General features: G+C 68.9%; 2 protein-coding genes across 2 annotated transcripts in view; one reads left to right on the top strand and one right to left on the bottom strand.

Moving 5' to 3' along the window:
* The window catches only part of FUZ (fuzzy planar cell polarity protein), a 26042-nt gene extending 24472 nt beyond the window's left edge, over window positions 1-1570 (bottom strand). The window contains exons 1-4 of the mRNA XM_054808498.1: window positions 1422-1570; window positions 1203-1324; window positions 650-725; window positions 42-121 (exon numbers count right to left, since the gene is read on the bottom strand). Of these exons, the coding sequence (XP_054664473.1) occupies window positions 42-121; window positions 650-725; window positions 1203-1324; window positions 1422-1520 (377 nt within the window). The 5' untranslated portion in view covers window positions 1521-1570. The remainder of the gene's footprint in view (window positions 1-41; window positions 122-649; window positions 726-1202; window positions 1325-1421) is intronic.
* A 626-nt stretch (window positions 1571-2196) lies between these two features.
* Window positions 2197-16966, top strand: MED25 (mediator complex subunit 25). The gene is given in 22 exon segments (XM_054808507.1): window positions 2197-2294; window positions 2399-2545; window positions 3705-3750; window positions 3836-3960; window positions 5092-5190; window positions 5295-5415; window positions 6406-6497; window positions 6499-6563; window positions 7275-7402; window positions 7514-7604; window positions 9080-9264; window positions 9806-9940; window positions 10669-10754; window positions 10873-10930; window positions 11241-11348; window positions 13281-13469; window positions 14061-14150; window positions 14250-14315; window positions 14973-15194; window positions 15668-15811; window positions 15814-15859; window positions 16705-16966. Coding segments are annotated over 22 exon segments (2436 nt in total). The 5' UTR covers window positions 2197-2211; the 3' UTR covers window positions 16815-16966.
* The last annotated feature ends 577 nt before the right edge of the window (window positions 16967-17543 follow it).

The raw sequence follows: 17543 nt of genomic DNA, 5'->3' as shown, positions 1-17543 counted from the left end.
CCCCATCCCCCCCACCCCTCCCCCCTCCCCAGTTGCCCCACCCCCCCCCTACCCTCAGCTCCCGCTTCAGCCGCTCCACGTTGCGGATGGGCACCAGTTCGTCCAGTCCCAGCACCAGCACCTGCGGGAACTGGGATGGACTGGGAGCACTGGGAGAGGGGTGGGGGGGCACTGGGAGCGCTGGGAGGGGGATTGGGACGGACTGGGAGCACTGGGAGAGGGGTAGGGGGGTACTGGGAGGGACTGGGAGCACTGGGGGGGCACTGGGATGGACTGGGAGCACTGGGAGGGGGATTGGGATGAATTGGGAGCACTGGGAAGGGGATTGGGAGGGACTGGGAGCACTGGGAGAGGGGTGGGGGGGTACTGGGAGGGACTGGGAGCACTGGGAGAGGGGTGGGGGGGCACTGGGAGCACTGGGGGGGGCACTGGGATGGACTGGGAGCGCTGGGAGAGGGATTGGGATGGACTGGGAGCACTGGGAAGGCGTGGGGGGGGCACTGGGACGCACTAACTGGGAGGCACTGGTTTGTACTGGGAGACACCGGTCCAGCCCAGCCTGTACTGGTCCATACTGGGACATCACTGGGGGGGGGGTGGGGGCCCATACTGGGGCTCACTGGTCCGTACTGGGGGGGGCGGGGCTCACCATGGCGCTGAAGGCGGAGTCGAGCAGGCGGCTGAGGGCGGGGCCGGGGGCGGAGCTCAGCGCGATCAGGGTGATGCTGGGGGCGGGGCCAATGAGGGCGGGGCCAATCCCTGGCTGGAGCCCCGCCCCTTGCCTGGCCACGCCTCCAGCGTGACCCCGCCCCTCCGGCTGTAGCCCCGCCCCCTGCAGTGACCACGCCCCCGACCCGACCATTGGCCCCGCCCCCGGCTGTAGCCCCGCCCCTTGCCTGGCCACGCCCCCATCGTGGCTCCGCCCCCTGGCTGTAGCCCCGCCCCTCCCTTGGCCCCGCCCCATTGTGGCCCCGCCCCAAGCAGTAGCCCCTTGGCCCCGCCCCCTCCCCTGGCCCCGCCCCTCCGGCTGTAGCCCCGCCCCCACGCCCCGCCTCCACCATGGCCCCGCCCCCAAACCGTGGCCCCGCCCCCTACAGTGGCTCCTCCACCCCCAGCCCCGCCCCTCCCTTGTCCCCACCCCTCCCTCCCCAGCCCCGCCCCCCACCGTGGCCCCGCCCCCCCGCCGATGGCCCCGCCCCCACCTCTGCCCGTAGCCCCCCCAGGCCAGGCGGGTGGTGGGGGTGGCCGCCCCCCGCAGCGCCGCGCCCGCGCCGGCCCCGAACACGTGCACGGCGTGGAGGGAGCCGATGAGCGAGAAGGGCAGCTATGGGGGGGGGGAGGGGAAAGGGCAAAGGTCAGGGGGGGGGCGGGGGGTGGGGGAGGGGGTGGGGGTGGGGCCTCGGGAGTGGGCGGGGCCTCACCTGCGGGCGGGGGGGGCCCCCCCGGGTGCGGCAGAAGAGGGGCAGGCCGCTGCCTGCGGCCAGGCAGAGCAGGCAGAGGGCCCCGCCCTCCTCCGGCATGGCCACGCCCCCTTTCCCACAGACCACGCCCCCTTTTCCCCAGACCACGCCCCCTTCCCCCCAGACCACGCCCCCTTCCCCCTCAGACCACGTCCCCTTTTCCCTCAGACCACGCCCCCTTTCCCCTCAGACCACGCCCCCTTCCTCACAGACCACGCCCCCTCTCCCCCACCCCGCCCTCGCTGAACAAGCCTCACCCAATCAGGCTCTGCCCGCCCCCTCCTCAGGCCCCGCCCTGTCCTTCAGGCCACGCCCCCTCTGCAAAAGCCACGCCCCCGCCTCTCTGGCCACGCCCTCGCTGGTGCCACCCCGTCCCTCCGGCCCCGCCCACTTCTCAGGTCCCGCCCAATCCCTCCAGGCACGCCCCCTCCTCCCCCCGCAGGCCCCGCCCACTTCTCAGGCCCCGCCCTTCAGGCCCCGCCCGCCTGGCCCCGCCGCGCGCCGCTCAGGCTCCTCCGGCCGCCATGTCCCGCGCGGAGCACGCCGGGAACGCCGCGGTTGCCACGGCGACGGCCGCTGGGCGGGGACGGGGGGGGGGCCCTGCGCACTCTCCTCCTCACGTACCGCGCATGCGCGTCGGGAGAGAACGAGGCGGAGGGGAGGAGCCGAGGGCTGCATCCACGCCAGGCTCCGCCCCCCTCTCCGCGTTGCCACGGCGACGCTTCCCTCCCTCCTCCCCGCCCTTTCGCGCATGCGTGGTGCTCACGGGGCGCCTGGCGGACGCGAAGGGGAACACTTCCGGGGTGCGGCGGCGGGCGGCATCTGCGGCGGCCGGTACCGGGCCTGGGGGGGTGGGGGGGTGGAAGGCCCGCGGCCGGTTTTGGGGGTTCAGGGGGGGTTTCGGGGGGACCCCCCTTACCTCCCCCCATTCCCCACAGCGGGGTCATGGTGGTGCCTGCTCTGGACGCCCCCGCGGCCCCGTTGGGCGCCATGGTGGCCGACGTCGTGTTCGTCATCGAGGGTACCGCGAATCTGGGGCCTTACTTCGAGTCTCTGCGCAAGCATTACCTGCTGCCCGCCATCGAGTGAGCGCCGGGGGGGGGACACCCCAAATCCCGGGGGGGGGGAGCACCCCAAATCCCGGGGGGGGGACACCCCAGATCCCGGGGGGGGACGGACCCCAAATCCCGGGTGGGGGGAACCGAACGCCGGGCGGAACCAAACCTCAGGGGGAACCCAAATCCCGGGGAACCCAAACCCGGGGGGAACCTGAACGCCGGGGGACCCCAAACCTCAGGGGGAACCAAATCCCGGGGACCCCAAACCCCCGGGACCCCCCCGCCCCCGGAGCTCGTGCCCCCCCTCCCCAGCACTTTGGGGACCCCCCCCCCCCGCCCGAACCCCTCAACTCCCCCAAAACCCCTCAGCACCCCCAAAACCTCTGAGATCTCCCCCCAAAACACCTTAGGCCCCCCCCAAAAACCCCTGTGGACCCCCAAAATCTCCCTCAAAACCCCTTAGCCCCCCCCCAAAACTCCCTGGGGACCCCCAAAACCCCTGAGCACCCCCAAACCCCTGTGATCTCCCCCAAAACCCCTTAGGGCCCCCCCAAACCCCCCTGAGCACCCCCAAAACCCCTTAGGGCCCCCCCAAACCCTCCTGGGGACCCCCAAAACCCCTGCGATCTCCCCCCAAACCCCCTCACCCCCCTGAAAACCCCCCGAGCCCCCCCAAACCCTCCTGGGGCACCCCCAAACCCCCAAGATCTCCCCCCAAAACCCCTTAGGGCCCCCCCAAACCCCCTCACCCCCCCCCAGCCCCCCCAAACCCCTTAGGCCCCCCCCAAACCCTCCTGGGGACCCCCAAAACCCCTGCGATCTCCCCCCAAACCCCCCCAAACCCCCCTGAGCACCCCCAAAACCCCTTAGGGCCCCCTCAAACCCCTCAACCCCCCCCCCCTCAACCCCCCCCAAACCCCCCTGAGCCCCCCCAAAACCCCTTAGGGCCCCCCAAACCCTCCTGGGGACCCCCAAAACCCCTGCAATCTCCCCCCAAACCCCCCTGAGCACCCCCAAACCCCCAAGATCTCCCCCCAAAACCCCTTAGCGCCCCCCCCAACCTTCTCAACCCCCCCCAAATCCCTGCGATCTCCCCCCAAACCCCCTCAACCCCCCCCCAAAACCCCCTCGAGCCCCCCAAACCCCCCCGAGCCCCCCCAAACCCCCCCTTTTTCCCCCCCCCCAGGTACTTCAACGGCGGCCCGCCGGCCGAGACCGACTTCGGGGGCGACGTAAGTAGATTGGGGGGGGGGGGTGTGGCAGATTTTTGGGGTGACCCCGATCCCCCCCCCCCCCTTTTTTTTTCCCCTCCGGCAGTTTGGGGGTACCCAGTACAGCCTGGTGGTCTTCAACACGGTGGACTGCGCCCCCGAATCCTACGTGCAGTGTCACGCCCCCACCAGCAGCGCCTACGAGTTCCTCACCTGGCTGGACAGCATCCAGTGAGGGGGGGGTCTTTTTTGGGGGGGGGGGGGCACCCCCAAAGACACCCCAAACCCTGAGGGGGGGGGGTAGATGAGGGGCTGGGGAAGGGGGAATTTGGGGTACGGGCTGAGCAGGGGGGTGCTGGGGGGTGGGTTTGGGGGGGGCACCGCTGAGGAGGGGGGATTTTTTGGAGGGGGACACCTGGGAGGGGATTTGGGGGGGCACCCCTGGTTTTTTTGGGGGGGCACCCCTGGAGGGGGATTATTTTGGGGGGGACACCCCAGAGAAGGGCTGGGTTTTGGGGGGCAGCACCCCTGGGAGGGGGTTTTGGGGGGGGGGCTGGGATTTTTTTGGAGGGGGGGCACCCTGGGCAGGGGGATTTTTTTTGGGGGGGCACCCCTGTTTTTTTTGGGGGGGGCACCCCCAAAGACACCCCAAACCCTGAGGGGGGGGTAGATGAGGGGCTGGGGAAGGGGGAATTTGGGGTACGGGCTGAGCAGGGGGGGTTGGGGGGTGGTTTGGGGGGGGGCACCCGTGGGGGGGGCATTATTTTTTGGGGGGGCACCCTTGGGGTGTTTTTTTTTGGGGGGGGGCACCCCAGGGGAGGGCTGGGGGTTGGTTTTTTTGGGGGTGCACCCCCAGGTATGGACCCACAGGGGTGGTGTTTTGGGGTACCCTGGGGAGTGGGGGGGGGGCTCGGGTGGGGGGCCCCCCCCAAAAGATGTCAGATTGGGGGGTGTTATGGGGGGGGCACCCACTTGGGTGAAGGATTTGGGTCCCCCCCGCTGTCCCCCCAAAAAATAAGTACCCCCAAAAATAATTAAGCACCCCAAAAGTAGTTAAATATCTCCCAGAAATAATTACACATCTTCAAAAATAATTAGCTCCCCAAAATAATGATTAGCTCCCCAAAATAATAATTAGCTCCCCAAAAAAATAATTAGCCCCCCAAAAAAATAATTAGCCCCCCCAAAATGATTAACCCCCCCAAAAATAAACTCTTCAAGAGAGTTCAAGCCCCCCAAGATTAATTAAAGCCCCCAAAACAAACACCCCCAAAAAAATAACCCCCCCAAACTAATTAAGCATCACCCCCCCCAAAAAAAAAAAAAGGGGGCCCCCCCAAAAACCCCTCCCTGCCCCCCCAGATTCGTGGGGGGGGGCGGCGAGAGCTGCAGCCTGATCGCCGAGGGGCTCAGCACCGCTCTGCAGCTCTTCGACGACTTCAAGAAAATGCGGGAGCAAATGTGAGCGAAACTGGGGGGGCTGCGGGCGGGTGATTGGGGGGGGGGTCCCCCCTTTTTTTTTTGGGACCCCCCCCAAACTTTGTGCCCCCCCCCCGTTTCCGCAGCGGGCAGACCCACAAAGTTTGCGTCCTGATTTGTAACTCCCCCCCGTACCTGCTCCCCGCCGTGGAGAGCACCACGTATTCGGGGTACAGCACCGAGAACCTCGTGCAGCGCATCGGAGAGGTGGGGGGGGGCACGGGTTTGGGGGGACCCCCCCCCCCCAAAATCGCTGGGGTGGGGGGGGGGGGGGGGATTGGGGAACTCTCCTGGGGGGGTAATGGGGGGGCTGGGAGGTGCCCCTGGGGAAGGGAGAGGGGGGGGAATGGGGGTTTGGGGGGGGCAGTGGGGTTCTGGACACCCCCCCCAAAAGGGAAATGGGGTTTTGGGGGGCACCCAGGGGAATTTGGGGTCCTGGGGGGGTCTGGGTCCCCCTTCTGGAGGGGAAATGGGGTTTTGGGGAGCGCCAGGGGGGGAATGGGGGTTCTGGGGGGGGGGGGGGCAGTGGGGTTCTGGACACCCCCCCCAAAAGGGAAATGGGGTTTTGGGGGGCACCCAGGGGAATTTGGGGTCCTGGGGGGGTCTGGGTCCCCCCTCTGGAGGGGAAATGGGGTTTTGGGGAGCGCCCAGGGGGGGAATGGGGGTTCTGGGGGGGGGGGGGCAGTGGGGTTCTGGACACCCCCCCCAAAAGGGAAATGGGGTTTTGGGGGGCACCCAGGGGAATTTGGGGTCCTGGGGGGGTCTGGGTCCCCCCTCTGGAGGGGAAATGGGGTTTTGGGGGGCACCCAGGGGGGGAATTTGGGGTTCTGGGGGGGGGCAGTGGGGTCCTGGAAACCCCCCCAAAAGGGGAAATGGGGTTTTGGGGGGCACCCAGGGGGAGTTTGTGGTGGGGGGGGGGGGCAGCAGGGTCATGGGAGCCCCCCAGGAAGGGAACCCCAACATCTGGGGGGGGGGTGAAGGGCAGGGTCAGGGGCCCCCCCCAAATTTTTGGGTTCCCATGGTGGGGGGTGTGTGTGTTGCCTGAACCATGGGATCCCCAAAGCGAGGGGGCCCCCAAAAAAGCGGGTGAGCGCTCGAGCTGCCCCCCCCCCCCCCCCCACCCCACTGCCCTTGCGAGGTCTCAACGGGGGGGGGGGCTGGGGTTTTTGGGGTCCCCCCCTGACCCCCCCCCCCCAGCGGGGGATCCACTTCTCGGTGGTGGCCCCCCGCAAGCTGCCGGCGCTGCGGGTGCTGTTCGAGAAGGCCGTGCCCCCCGGCACCCTGGAGCCCCCCCCCGAAAGAGTGCGGGCAGGACCCCCGGCACATGGTGCTCATCCGGGGGGTGGCACTGCCCGGTACGGGGGGGCACGGGGGGGGGGCACGGGGATATGGGGGGGCACGGGGATGTGGGGGACACGGTGCTGATCTGGGGGGGTGGCCCTGTCCGGTACAGGGGGGGCACGGGGAAATGGGGGGGACATGGGGGGACACGGGGATGTGGGGATGTGGGGGACACGGGGGGGCAAAGGGACATGGGGGGCACAGGGAAATGGGGGGGCATGGGGGGAAATGGGGGGGCATGGGGGGGCACGGGGACATGGGGGGAAATGGGGGGGCACGGGGGTGTGGGGGGGGCACGGGGAAATGGGGGGGCATGGGGGGACATGGGGGGGCACAGGGACATGGGGGGGCACATGGTGCTGATCTGGGGGGGTGGCCCTGCCTGGTACGGGGGGGCACCGGGGGGGGACACATGGGGGCACAGGGAAACGGGGGGGGCATTGGGGACATGGGGGGGCACGGGGGGGGGGTGGGCGACATTGGGGGGGGGCACCGGGATATGGGGGGGGCGTGGTGGGACATGGGGGGGGGGGCACAGGGCCATGGGGGGATTTGGGGGTGCCACGGGGGTGGGGGGGGCAGGGATGGGGGGGTGGCATGGGGGGGCATTGGGGACACGGAGCCACGGGGGGGGAGGGGGTGTCCCAGGCTGATATTGGGGACACGGGGGGGGTGTGTGTGTGTGGGGGGGGCACTTTGGGGGTGACTGCCCCCCCCCCCAGCAGGCAGCGCCGCCGGCTCCGGCTCCATCCAGCCCAAACCGAGCGTGGCCCCCCCCCAACTGCCCCCCGCGCCCCCCCAGCTCCCCCCGGCTCCCCAGCAGCCCCCCCCGCCCGGCCCCCAGCCCTACCAGGTACCGGTAAAAACGGGGGGGGGGGGGGGGTGTGTGTTAATATTTTTTGGGGGGGTGGGGGTACCCCTAACCCCCCTGACGCCCCCCTTTGTGGCCCCCCCCCCCCCCCAGGTGCCCCCCCCCAGCTCCCTGAACGCGGCCCAGGCTGCCGCCCAGTCGGCCGTGGAGGCGGCCAAGAGCCAGAAGAGCCTGGCCGGGCGCTGTGAGTGGGGGGGCCGGGGGGGGCCCCCCAAAACTGCACGCGTGCCTGGATATGGGGGGGGGGTTGGGGGGGGTTGGGAGGGTGGAGGTGGTTTTTGGGGGGGTTTGGGGGGTGCAGGTGTTGGGGGAGTTTGGGGGGTGCAGGGGTTTGGGGGGGTTTGGGGGGTGCAGAGGTTTGGGGGGGTTGGGGGGGATTTGGGGGGGTGCAGGGGGTTGGGGGGTTTGGGGGGTGCAGGTGTTTTTGGGGGGGTTTGGGGGGTGCAGAGGTTTGGGGGGGTTGGAGGGGATTTGGGGGGGTGGGGGGGTTGGGGGGGTTGGGGGGTGCAGAGGCTTGGGGGGGTTTGGGGGGTGCAGAGGTTTGGGGGGGTTGGAGGGGATTTGGGGGGATTTGGGGGGTGTAGAGGTTTGGGAGGTTTGGAGGGGATTTGGGGGGTGCAGGTGTTTTTTGGGGGGTTGGGGATTTGGGGGGTTTGGGGGGTGCAGAGGTTTTGGGGGGGTTGGAGGGGGGTTTGGGGGGTGCAGGTGTTTTTGGAGGGGATTTGGGGGGATTTGGGGGGGTGCGGGGGGTTGGGGGGAATTTGGGGGGGTGCAGGTGTTGGGGGGTTTGGGGGGTGCAGAGGTTTGGGGGGGGTTGGGGGGGATTTGGGGGTGCAGGTGTTGGGGGGTTTGGGGGGTGCAGAGGTTTGGGGGGGTTTGGAGGGGATTTGGGGGGTGCAGGTGTTTTTTGGGGGGTTGGGGGGATTTGGGGGGTGCAGAGGTTTTGGGGGGGTTGGAGGGGGGTTTGGGGGGTGCAGGTGTTGGGGGGGTTTGGGGGGTGCAGGTGTTGGGGGTTTGGGGGGTGCAGAGGTTTGGGGGGGTTTGGAGGGGATTTGGGGGGTGCAGGTGTTTTTTGGGGGGGTTGGGGGGGATTTGGGGGGTGCAGATGTTTTTGGGGGGTTGCGGGGGTGCAGGTGTTTTTGGGGGGTTTGGGGGGGATTTAGGGGGGGTTTGGGGGGTGCAGGTGTTGGGGTTTGGGGGGGCGCAGGTGTTTTTTGGGGGGGTTGGGGGGGATTTGGGGGGATTTGGGGGGTGCAGGGGTTTGGGGGGGATTTAGGGGGGTTTGGGGGGTGCAGGTGTTTTTGGGGGGTTTGGGGGGATTTAGGGGGGTTTGGGGGGTGCAGGTGTTTTTGGGGGGTTTGGGGGGATTTAGGGGGGTTGGGGGGGTGCAGGTGTTTTTGGAGGGGATTTGGGGGGCGCAGGTGTTTTTTGGGGGGGTTGGGGGGATTTGGGGGGGTTGGGGGGGTGCAGGTGTTTGGGGGGGGATTTGGGGGTGATTTGGGGGGGGGGGGTTAGGATGTCCCAGCCCCCTGGGGATATGGGGGGGGTGTTTTGGGGGATCCCACCCCCCTGGGGATCCGGGGGGGGGGGGTCCCTACAGACACATCGGGGGGTTTGGGGTGCCGTGCCCCCCCCCCGACCCCCCCCTGTCCCCCCCAGTCCCCTCGCTGCCCCCCCTGCAGCCCCCCTTCAGCCAGGCCCCCGCCCAGCCGCTGCCCGCCGGCCCCATCTCCTCCCTGGCCCCCAAACTGCCCCCCCCGAACCAGGCCGGGCCCCCCCAAACCGCCGGCCTCCTGCCCCCCAACCCCGGGCAGCCCCCCGCCCAGCCCGGCGCCCCCCCCATGGTACGTAATTTTTTTGGGGGGGGGTGTGGGGTGTAATTTTGGGGGGGCTCAGCCCCTTTTTGTTGTGCACATGGGGTTTTGGGGGGAGAATGGGGGGAGAATGGGGGGAGAATGGGGGGGTCGGGGGGGCCCCCCCGTGGTTTTTATGGTTTGGGGGGGGTCACAGGGCTTTAAAGCCGGGGGTGGGGGTGATTTTGGGGGGGGTCACACCAGTTTGGGGGCCCCCCCTATGGTGGGAGGGGGGATTGGGGGGGGTCAGCATGAGATCTGCCTCTGGGTTTGTATGGGGGGGGGGGGGGGGAGAGAATTGGGGGGGGCACAGCTGAGATTGGGGACCCCCCCACATGGCTGGGGTGCCCGGGGGGGGGGCTGAGGTTGGTTTTTTTTTTTGGGGGGGGGGGGGCAATTGGGGTGCTGGGGGGGGGTGTCCCTATGGCTGGGGGGGTTCTTTTAGGGGTGCTGTGGAATTGGGGGGGGCTCCCTATGCCCTGGGGGGGGCTGGGCCTGATGCCCCCCCCCCCGTATTGTGCCCCCCCCCCAGCCCAGCGGGGGCCCCCCCAGCAGTGTGACCCCCCAGCCCGCAGCCCCCCCTTTGGGGGCCACCCCCCTCCCGGGACCCCAACAGTCGGTGAACAACAAGGTGCTGGCGTGGAGCGGGGTGCTGGAGTGGCAGGAGGTGAGGGGGGGTTTGGGGGGGCCCAGGGGGGTCTGGGGGGGCTCAGGGGGGGTCTGGGGTGTCCTGGAGTGCTAAGGGGGGGTCGGGGGGGGCCCAGGGGGGGTCTGGGGGGGTCTTGGGGTGCTGGCGTGGAGTGGGGTGCTGGAGTGGCAGGAGGTGAGGGGGGGTTTGGGGGGGCTTGGGGGAGCCCAGGGGGGTCTGGGGGGACCCAGGGGGGGTCTGGGGGGGTCTTGGGGTGCTGGCGTGGAGCGGGGTGCTGGAGTGGCAGGAGGTGAGGGGGGGTTTGGGGGGGCTTGGGGGGGCCCAGGGGGGTCTGGGGGGACCCAGGGGGTTCCTGGGGTGCTAATGGGGGGGTCTGGGGGGGTCCTGGGGAACCCAGAGGGGGTTTGGGGGGGTCCTAGGGGGGCCCCGAGGTGATGGAGTGGGGCTTGGGGTGCTGAGGGTGGTCTGGGGGGGCCTTGGGATGCTGGGTGGGATTTGGGGGGGGCCCTGAGGTGATTGGGGGGGTTTGGGGGGGGCTCTGGGGTGCTGGGAGGGGGGGGGGGGGAGTTGGGGGTCTTGGGGTGCTGGGGAGAGCGGGGTGCTGCAGTGGCAGGAGGTGAGGGGGGGGTCTGGGAGACTTTGGGGTGCTGGGGGGGTTCCGGGGTCACTTTGGGGGGCAGGAGGGGGATGTTGGGGTGCAGGAGGGGTCCGTGTCCCCCCCAAATTCCTCCGTACCCCCCCCCCAGAAACCCAAACCGGCCTCGGTGGACTCCAGCACGAAGCTGACGCGGTCGCTGCCCTGTCAGGTCTACGTCAACGCCGGGGAGAACCTGTGAGTGGGGTTTGGGGGGGGCCCGGGGGGTTTGGGGGGGCCCGGGGGGGGTCACAGGGCTGAGAGGGGTTTTGGGGACCCCCAGGGTCACCCCTTTTCTTTACCCCCCCCCCCCCAGGAAAACGGACCAGTGGCCGCAGAAGCTGATCATGCAGCTGATCCCGCAGCAGCTCCTGGTGAGGGGGGTTTTGGGGGGGGCACACCCCAGTTTTGGGGTTCACCTCGGGGGTGTCCTTACCCACCCCCCCCGCCATGGGGCTGAGAAGATTTTGGGGTCCCCCAGTTCCTTTTTTTTGGGGGGGCAGGGGGGGGCAAAGCATTCAGGACCCCTTAGGTGGGTTCGGGGTTTCCTCGATCCCCCACAAACAGGTTTGGGGTGTCCTTACCCCCCCCCCCAAAGGATTTGGGGTGTCCCCTGAGCCTTGGGGGGGTTTTGGGGTGACACTGACCCCCCCAAATCTGTGTGTGTCCCCCCCCCTTCCCCAGACCACGCTGGGTCCCCTGTTCCGGAACTCCCGCATGGTTCAGTTCCACTTCACCAACAAGGACCTGGAGTCGCTCAAGGGCCTCTACCGCATCATGGGCAACGGCTTCGTAAGGACCCCCCAAAACTCCGGGGGGACCCCCAAAATTCCTGGGGGACCCCCCAGAACTCCCAGGGGACCCCCCAGAACTCCTCATGGGCCCCCAAAACTCCCTGGGGACCCCCAGACCCCCCCCCCCAGGCCCCCAAAAAGTACCTGGGGACCCCCCAAAACTCCCAGGGGACCCCCAGAACTCCCCCCATGGCCCCCAAAAAGTACCTGGGGACCCCCCAAAACTCTCTGGGGACCCCCAGAACTCCCCCCATGGCCCCCAAAACTGCCTGGGGACCCCCCAAAACTCCCAGGGGACCCCCAGAACTCCTCCCGGGCCCTCAAAAAGTACCTGGGGACCCCCCAAAACTCTCTGGGGACCCCCAGAACTCCCCCCAGCCCCCCAAAAAGTACCTGGGGACCCCCCAAAACTCTCTGGGGACCCCCAGAACTCCCCCCATGGCCCCCAAAAAGTACCTGGGGACCACCCAAAACTCCCAGGGGACCCCCCAGAACTCCTCATGGGCCCCCAAAACTCCCTGGGGACCCCCAGACCCCCCCCCCCCAGGCCCCCAAAAGTACCTGGGGACCCCCCAGAACTCCCAGGGGACCCCCAGAACTCCTCCCAGGCCCTCAAAAAGTACCTGGGGACCCCCTAAAACTCTCTGGGGACCCCCAGAACTTCTCCCAGGCCCTCAAAAAGTACCTGGGGACCCCCTAAAACTCTCTGGGGACCCCCCCATGTCTCCCAATTGTACCCCCAAACTGCCTGGGGACCCCCACAACACACCCCCCCAGCTCCCCAAAACTCCTAGGGGACCCCCAGAACTCCCCCCTGGGCCCCCAAAAGTACCTGGGGGCCCCCCACAACTCCCAGGGGCCCCCCAGAACTCCCTGCCCCCCCCCCCCAACACCCCCTGGGCCCCCAAAACTCCTGGGGGACCCCCAAAATTCGCAGGGGCTGTCCCTGACCCCTGTCCCCGTGTCCTCAGGTGGGCCGTGGGATTGTGTCCCCGTCCCTGACCTTGATCCTGACCTTGACCCCTGTGTCCCCAGGCGGGCTCTGTGTCCCTATCCCTGCCTCTGACCTTGACCCCCACGTCCCCAGATGGACTCTGTGTCCCTGTCCCTGACCTTGACCCCTGTCCGTGCGTCCCTAGGCGCACCGTATCCCCCCATCCCTGTCCCTGTCCTTGCCCCGTGTCCCCAGATGAGCCGTGTGTCCCCGTCCCTGACCTTGACCCCGTGTCCCCAGGCGGGCTCCGTACCCCTATCCCTGACCTCGACCTACCTCCCCGTGTCCCTGGGCGCTCCGTACGTCCCCATCCCTACCCTCGACCCCTGTCCCCAAGCCGGGCCGCGCGTCCCCATCCCTGCCCTTGACCCCCATCCCCAAGCTGGGCCGCGCATCCCTGACCTTGACCCCGTGTCCCCAGGCGGGCTCCGTACCCCTATCCCTGACCTTGACCCGCATCCCCAGGCGCTCCGTACGTCCCTGTCCCTGCCCTTGACCCCTGTCCCCAAGCCGGGCCGCGCGTCCCCATCCCTGCCCTTGACCCCCATCCCCAAGCCAGGCCGCGCATCCCTGACCTTGACCCCGTGTCCCCAGGCGGGCTCCGTACCCCTATCCCTGACCTTGACCCGCATCCCCAGGCGCTCCGTACGTCCCCATCCCTGCCCTTGACCCCTGTCCCCAAGCCGGGCCACGTGTCCCCGTCCCTGCCCTCAACCCCGTGTCCCCAAGCCAGGCCGCGCATCCCTGACCTTGACCCCGTGTCCCCAGGCAGGCTCCATACCCCTATCCCTGACCTTGACCCGCATCCCCAGGCGCTCCGTACGTCCCCATCCCTACCCTTGACCCCTGTCCCCAAGCCGGGCTGTGCGTCCCTGCCCTCGACCCCGTGTCCCCAAGCCGGGCCGCGCATCCCTGACCTTGACCCCGTGTCCCCAGGCGGGCTGCGTGCACTTCCCGCACACGGCGCCGTGCGAGGTGCGGGTGCTGATGCTGCTCTACTCCTCCAAGAAGAAAATCTTCATGGGGCTCATCCCCTACGACCAGAGCGGCTTCGTCAACGGCATCCGCCAGGTCATCACCAACCACAAGCAGGTCCAGCAGCAGAAGATCGAGCAGCAGCGCAGCGTGAGGACCCCCCCACCCATCCCCGGGCACCCACGGACCCCCCAGGGCACCCACAGGACTCACAGGGCACCCACGGACCCCCCCAGGGCACCCATGGACCCCCCAGGGCACCCCCAGACCCCCGGGGCACCCCCAGCCCCCCCCAGGGGCACCCCCAGACCCCCCAGACCACCCATAGGACCCCCCAGGGGCACCCACGGACCCCCCCAAGGGCACCCCCAGCCCCCCCCAGGGCACCCCCAGCCCCCCCCAGGGCACCCCCAGCCCCCCCCCCCCGGGGCACCCCCAGACCCCCCCAGACCACCCATAGGACCCCCCAGGGGCACCCCCAGACCCCCAGGGCACCCATGGACCCTCCCTGGGCACCCACAGACCCCCCAGGGCACCCCCAGACCCCCAGGGGCACCCCCAGACCCCCAGGAGCACCCAGCCCCCCCCCCCCCCAATCTCCTTGAAAAGGGTCTTTGCTGCCCCCCAACTGCCCCCGCCCCCCCTTAACCCCCCCCGGGGGGGTCTTTGCCACCCCCCAAGTTCCCCCAACCCCTCGGGGGGTGCTGCCCCCCCCCCAAAAACATCTTTGTCTCCCCACAGCTGGGGGGCTCAGCCCCCGTACCCGGCCCCCCCTCTTTCCTCCCCAAGCAACCGGGGACCCTCCCCGTGACTTCGGGGGTGCAGCCTCAGGTAAGGGGGGGGGCGGGGGGATCACGGGAGGACACGGAGGGGTTTTGGGGTGCTCTTGGGGCCCCCCAAGTTCACCCCTGGGTGCCCCCCCCCCCTCAGATGACGGGGCAGCAGGTCAGCCCGGGGCTCGGCATCATGGAGGAGCAGCAGCGGCAGCAGAGCCTGGTCTGGGGGGGGGGGGGTGTGTGGATTTTGGGGGGCTGGGGGGGGATTTTGGGGGGTCTCGGGGAGGTTTGGGGGGGTTGGAGGGTTTGGGGGGGGCACCCTGGGTCTGGTGAGGGGTTTGGGGTAGTTTGGAGGGGATCCCCTGGGCTTTGGGGGGGGGGACCCTGGGGGATTTGGGGGGGTCCTGAGATATTTTGGGGGGGATCCTGGGATATTTGGGGGGGTCCTGGGATATTTGGGGGGGCCCTGGGGGATTTGGGGGGTCCTGGGATATTTGGGGGGGACCCTGGGGGATTTGGGGAGGGGGGCCTGAGCAACAGGGGGAATTTGGGGGGGGCCCTGGGGGATTTGGGCAGGGGGGGCGCTGAGGAGCAGGAAGGGATTTGGGGGGGGCCCTGAGATATTTGGGGGGGGCCCTGGGAGATTTGGGGGGACCCTGAGATATTTGGGGGCACGGGGGGGTGCCCAGAGGACCATGAGGGGTCTTGGGGGGCCCTGAATACTGGCCGGGGGGGGGCGGGGGGGAACACAATTTGGGGGTACCTGTGTTTTGGGGGGGGCTGGGGGCATTTTAGGGGTTCACCTTTGCTCTTTGGGGTCAGATTTGGGGGTGTCCAGCCCCCCGACACCCCCATATTTCCCCCCCCCCCCCCCCAGTTACAGCTCCGAGCCCAGCAGCAGGCAGCTGCCAGCCAGCAGCAAGCGCAGCCCCCCCCAGCCCCCCCCGCTGCCTCCGCACCCCCTCAACCCCCCCCAGCTCCGGGACCCCCCCAAACCGGACCCCCCCAAACCAACCAAACCGGGGGGGGGACCCTCCTGCGCCCCCAAAACCCCGGCGCCAACCCCCAACTCCGCAGCCTCCTGCTGAGTCAGCAACCGGTGAGTAACGGCGGGGGGTGACGTGTGACACCCCCAAAATTATTGGGGGGGGGGAGTGAAGTGTCAAACACCCCCCCCCCCAGTAATTTTGGGGGGGCACTGATGCGCCCGTTAATGACTGGTGGATTTGGGGGGGTCGGGGGGGCTCTGAGACCCCCCCCGATATTGGAGGGGGGGGGTGCGGCCCGGGGGATTTTGGGGGGGGGGGGGGCTCTGAAACGGGGGGGGGGGGCCACGACGCACCCTGGCTTTGGGGTGGTTTTGGGGTGACCCCGGCGGGATTTTGGGGGGGGGGGGGGGGGAGGAACCTGTGGGCTCCGGGGGGTAATTTGGGGGGGGGGGGGGGCAATAACCCCAGCGATGGCTCGGGGGGGGGGAAGGGCCCTATCCGCCCCCCCCTTTTGCCAACATTGGGGGGCCCCCCCCCAAATTTCTGACCGCTCCCCCCCCCCCCTTTTTTTTTCTCCCCCCAGCCCCAAGGGGGGGTCCCCCCCCCGGCGCAGCCCCTCCACCACCTGCAGCCGCCCGCGCAGCCCCTCCTCCCCCACCAGGCTCTAGGTCAAGGGCAGCTGCCCCCCCCCCCTCCTGCACCCCCCCCCCGCCCCCCCCACCCCCGGGCCAGGCCTGGCCTGGGCAGTTGGGGCCCCCCCGCGCCCCGCTTCCAGGTGAGTCACCCCAAAAATTGCTCCTGGGGACCCCCAAATGGCTGGGGGGGGGGGGGGTTCCTAAGTGAGGCAGGGAATGGGTTCCCCCCCCCCCCCCAATATCAAACTGCCCCTGGGACCCCCCCAAACTGCCTCAGGGCCCCCCCAAACTGCCCCAGAGCCCCCCCCAAACCACCCCGGGCCCCCCCCAAACCACCCCTGGGAATCTTGGGTACCCCCCCCCCCCCCGACCTGCCCTTGGGGTGAGTGGGGACCCCCAAACCCTGCCAGGGCCACTCCCCCCCCCCAAATTGTCCTTTTGATACCTGGGGACCCCCAAACCCTTCCAGGACCCCCCCAAATCTGCCCCTGGGAATCTTGGGGACCCCCAAACCAGCCTTTAGGATGGGTGGGGACCCCCCAAACCCTTTCAGGACCCCCCCCCCCCCCCCAACCTGCCCCCGTGGTACCTGGGGACCCCCAAACCCTTTCGGGACCCCCCAAACCCTTTCAGGACCCCCCCAAATCTGCCCCTGTGGTACCTGGGGACCCCCCAAACCCTTTCAGGACCCCCCCAAATCTGCCCCTGTGGTACCTGGGGACCCCCAAACCCTTTCGGGACCCCCCAAACCCTTTCAGGACCCCCCCAAATCTGCCCCCGTGGTACCTGGGAACCCCCCAAACCCTTTCAGACCCCCCCCCCCTAAATTGAGATGGCCGGGGACCCCCAAATGCTTTGAGGACCCCCAAACCTGCCCCTGTGGTACCTGAGGACCCCCCAAACCTGCCTCTGGGAAGCCTGGGGGTCCCCCAAACCTCTTCCCCAGCCCCCCTGACCCCCCCTCTTTCTCTCCCCCCCCCCCCAGGTCAGATGCTGCTGCCCCCCGGCCCCCGGGGTCCCGTCCCCCAGCCGGGGCTGCAGCCGGTGCAGGCGCCCAGCGTGATGGAGGAGGACATCCTGATGGACCTCATCTAGGGGCACCCCCAAAACGGGGGGATCCCACCCCGGGGCACCCCGAAACAGGGGGAGGATCCCAGCCTGGGGGGGGGGGTGTGGCCCCCCCGCATCCCCCCTTCTTTTTTGTGCCGTTTGCCCGTTTCTTTGCTCTTTAAACAGGAGATTTTTTTTTTTTTTGCGTTCAATAAATGGTCTCGTGGATCGGGGTGGGGATCCGGGAGGGAGCCTGGGATCCGGGTGGGAATCGGGGATCTGGGTGGGAATCGGGGATCCGGGTGGCGGGTGGGATCTTGGGATCCGGGAGGGATCTTGGGACCTTGGAAGGACCCAGGGATCCGGGAGGGAATCAGGGATCTGGATGGGAACCTGGGATCCGGGTGGGAACTGGGGAAGGACCCTGGCATCCGGGAGGGATCTTGGGATCTTAGAAGGACCCTGGGATCTGGGAGGGATCTTGGGATCTGGGTGGGAATCTGCGATCCGGGAGGGAATCTGGGATCTGGGAGGGATCTTGGGATCCAGGAGGGATCTTGGGACCTTGGAAGGACCCAGGGATCCGGGAGGGAATCTGGGATCTGGGTGGGAACCGGGGAAGGACCCTGGCATCCGGGAGGGATCTTGGGACCTTGGAAGGACCCTGGGATCCGGGTGGGAATTGGGGATCTGGGTGGGAACCTGGGATCCGGGTGGGAACTGGGGAAGGACCCAGGCATCCGGGAGGGATCTTGGGATCTTAGAAGGACCCTG

This window comes from Grus americana, chromosome 36 (genome assembly GCF_028858705.1).
Source record: "Grus americana isolate bGruAme1 chromosome 36, bGruAme1.mat, whole genome shotgun sequence".
NCBI lineage: Eukaryota > Metazoa > Chordata > Aves > Gruiformes > Gruidae > Grus > Grus americana.
The sequence above is the reverse complement of the archived record's forward strand: the minus strand, read 5'-3'. Positions and strand labels throughout refer to the sequence as shown.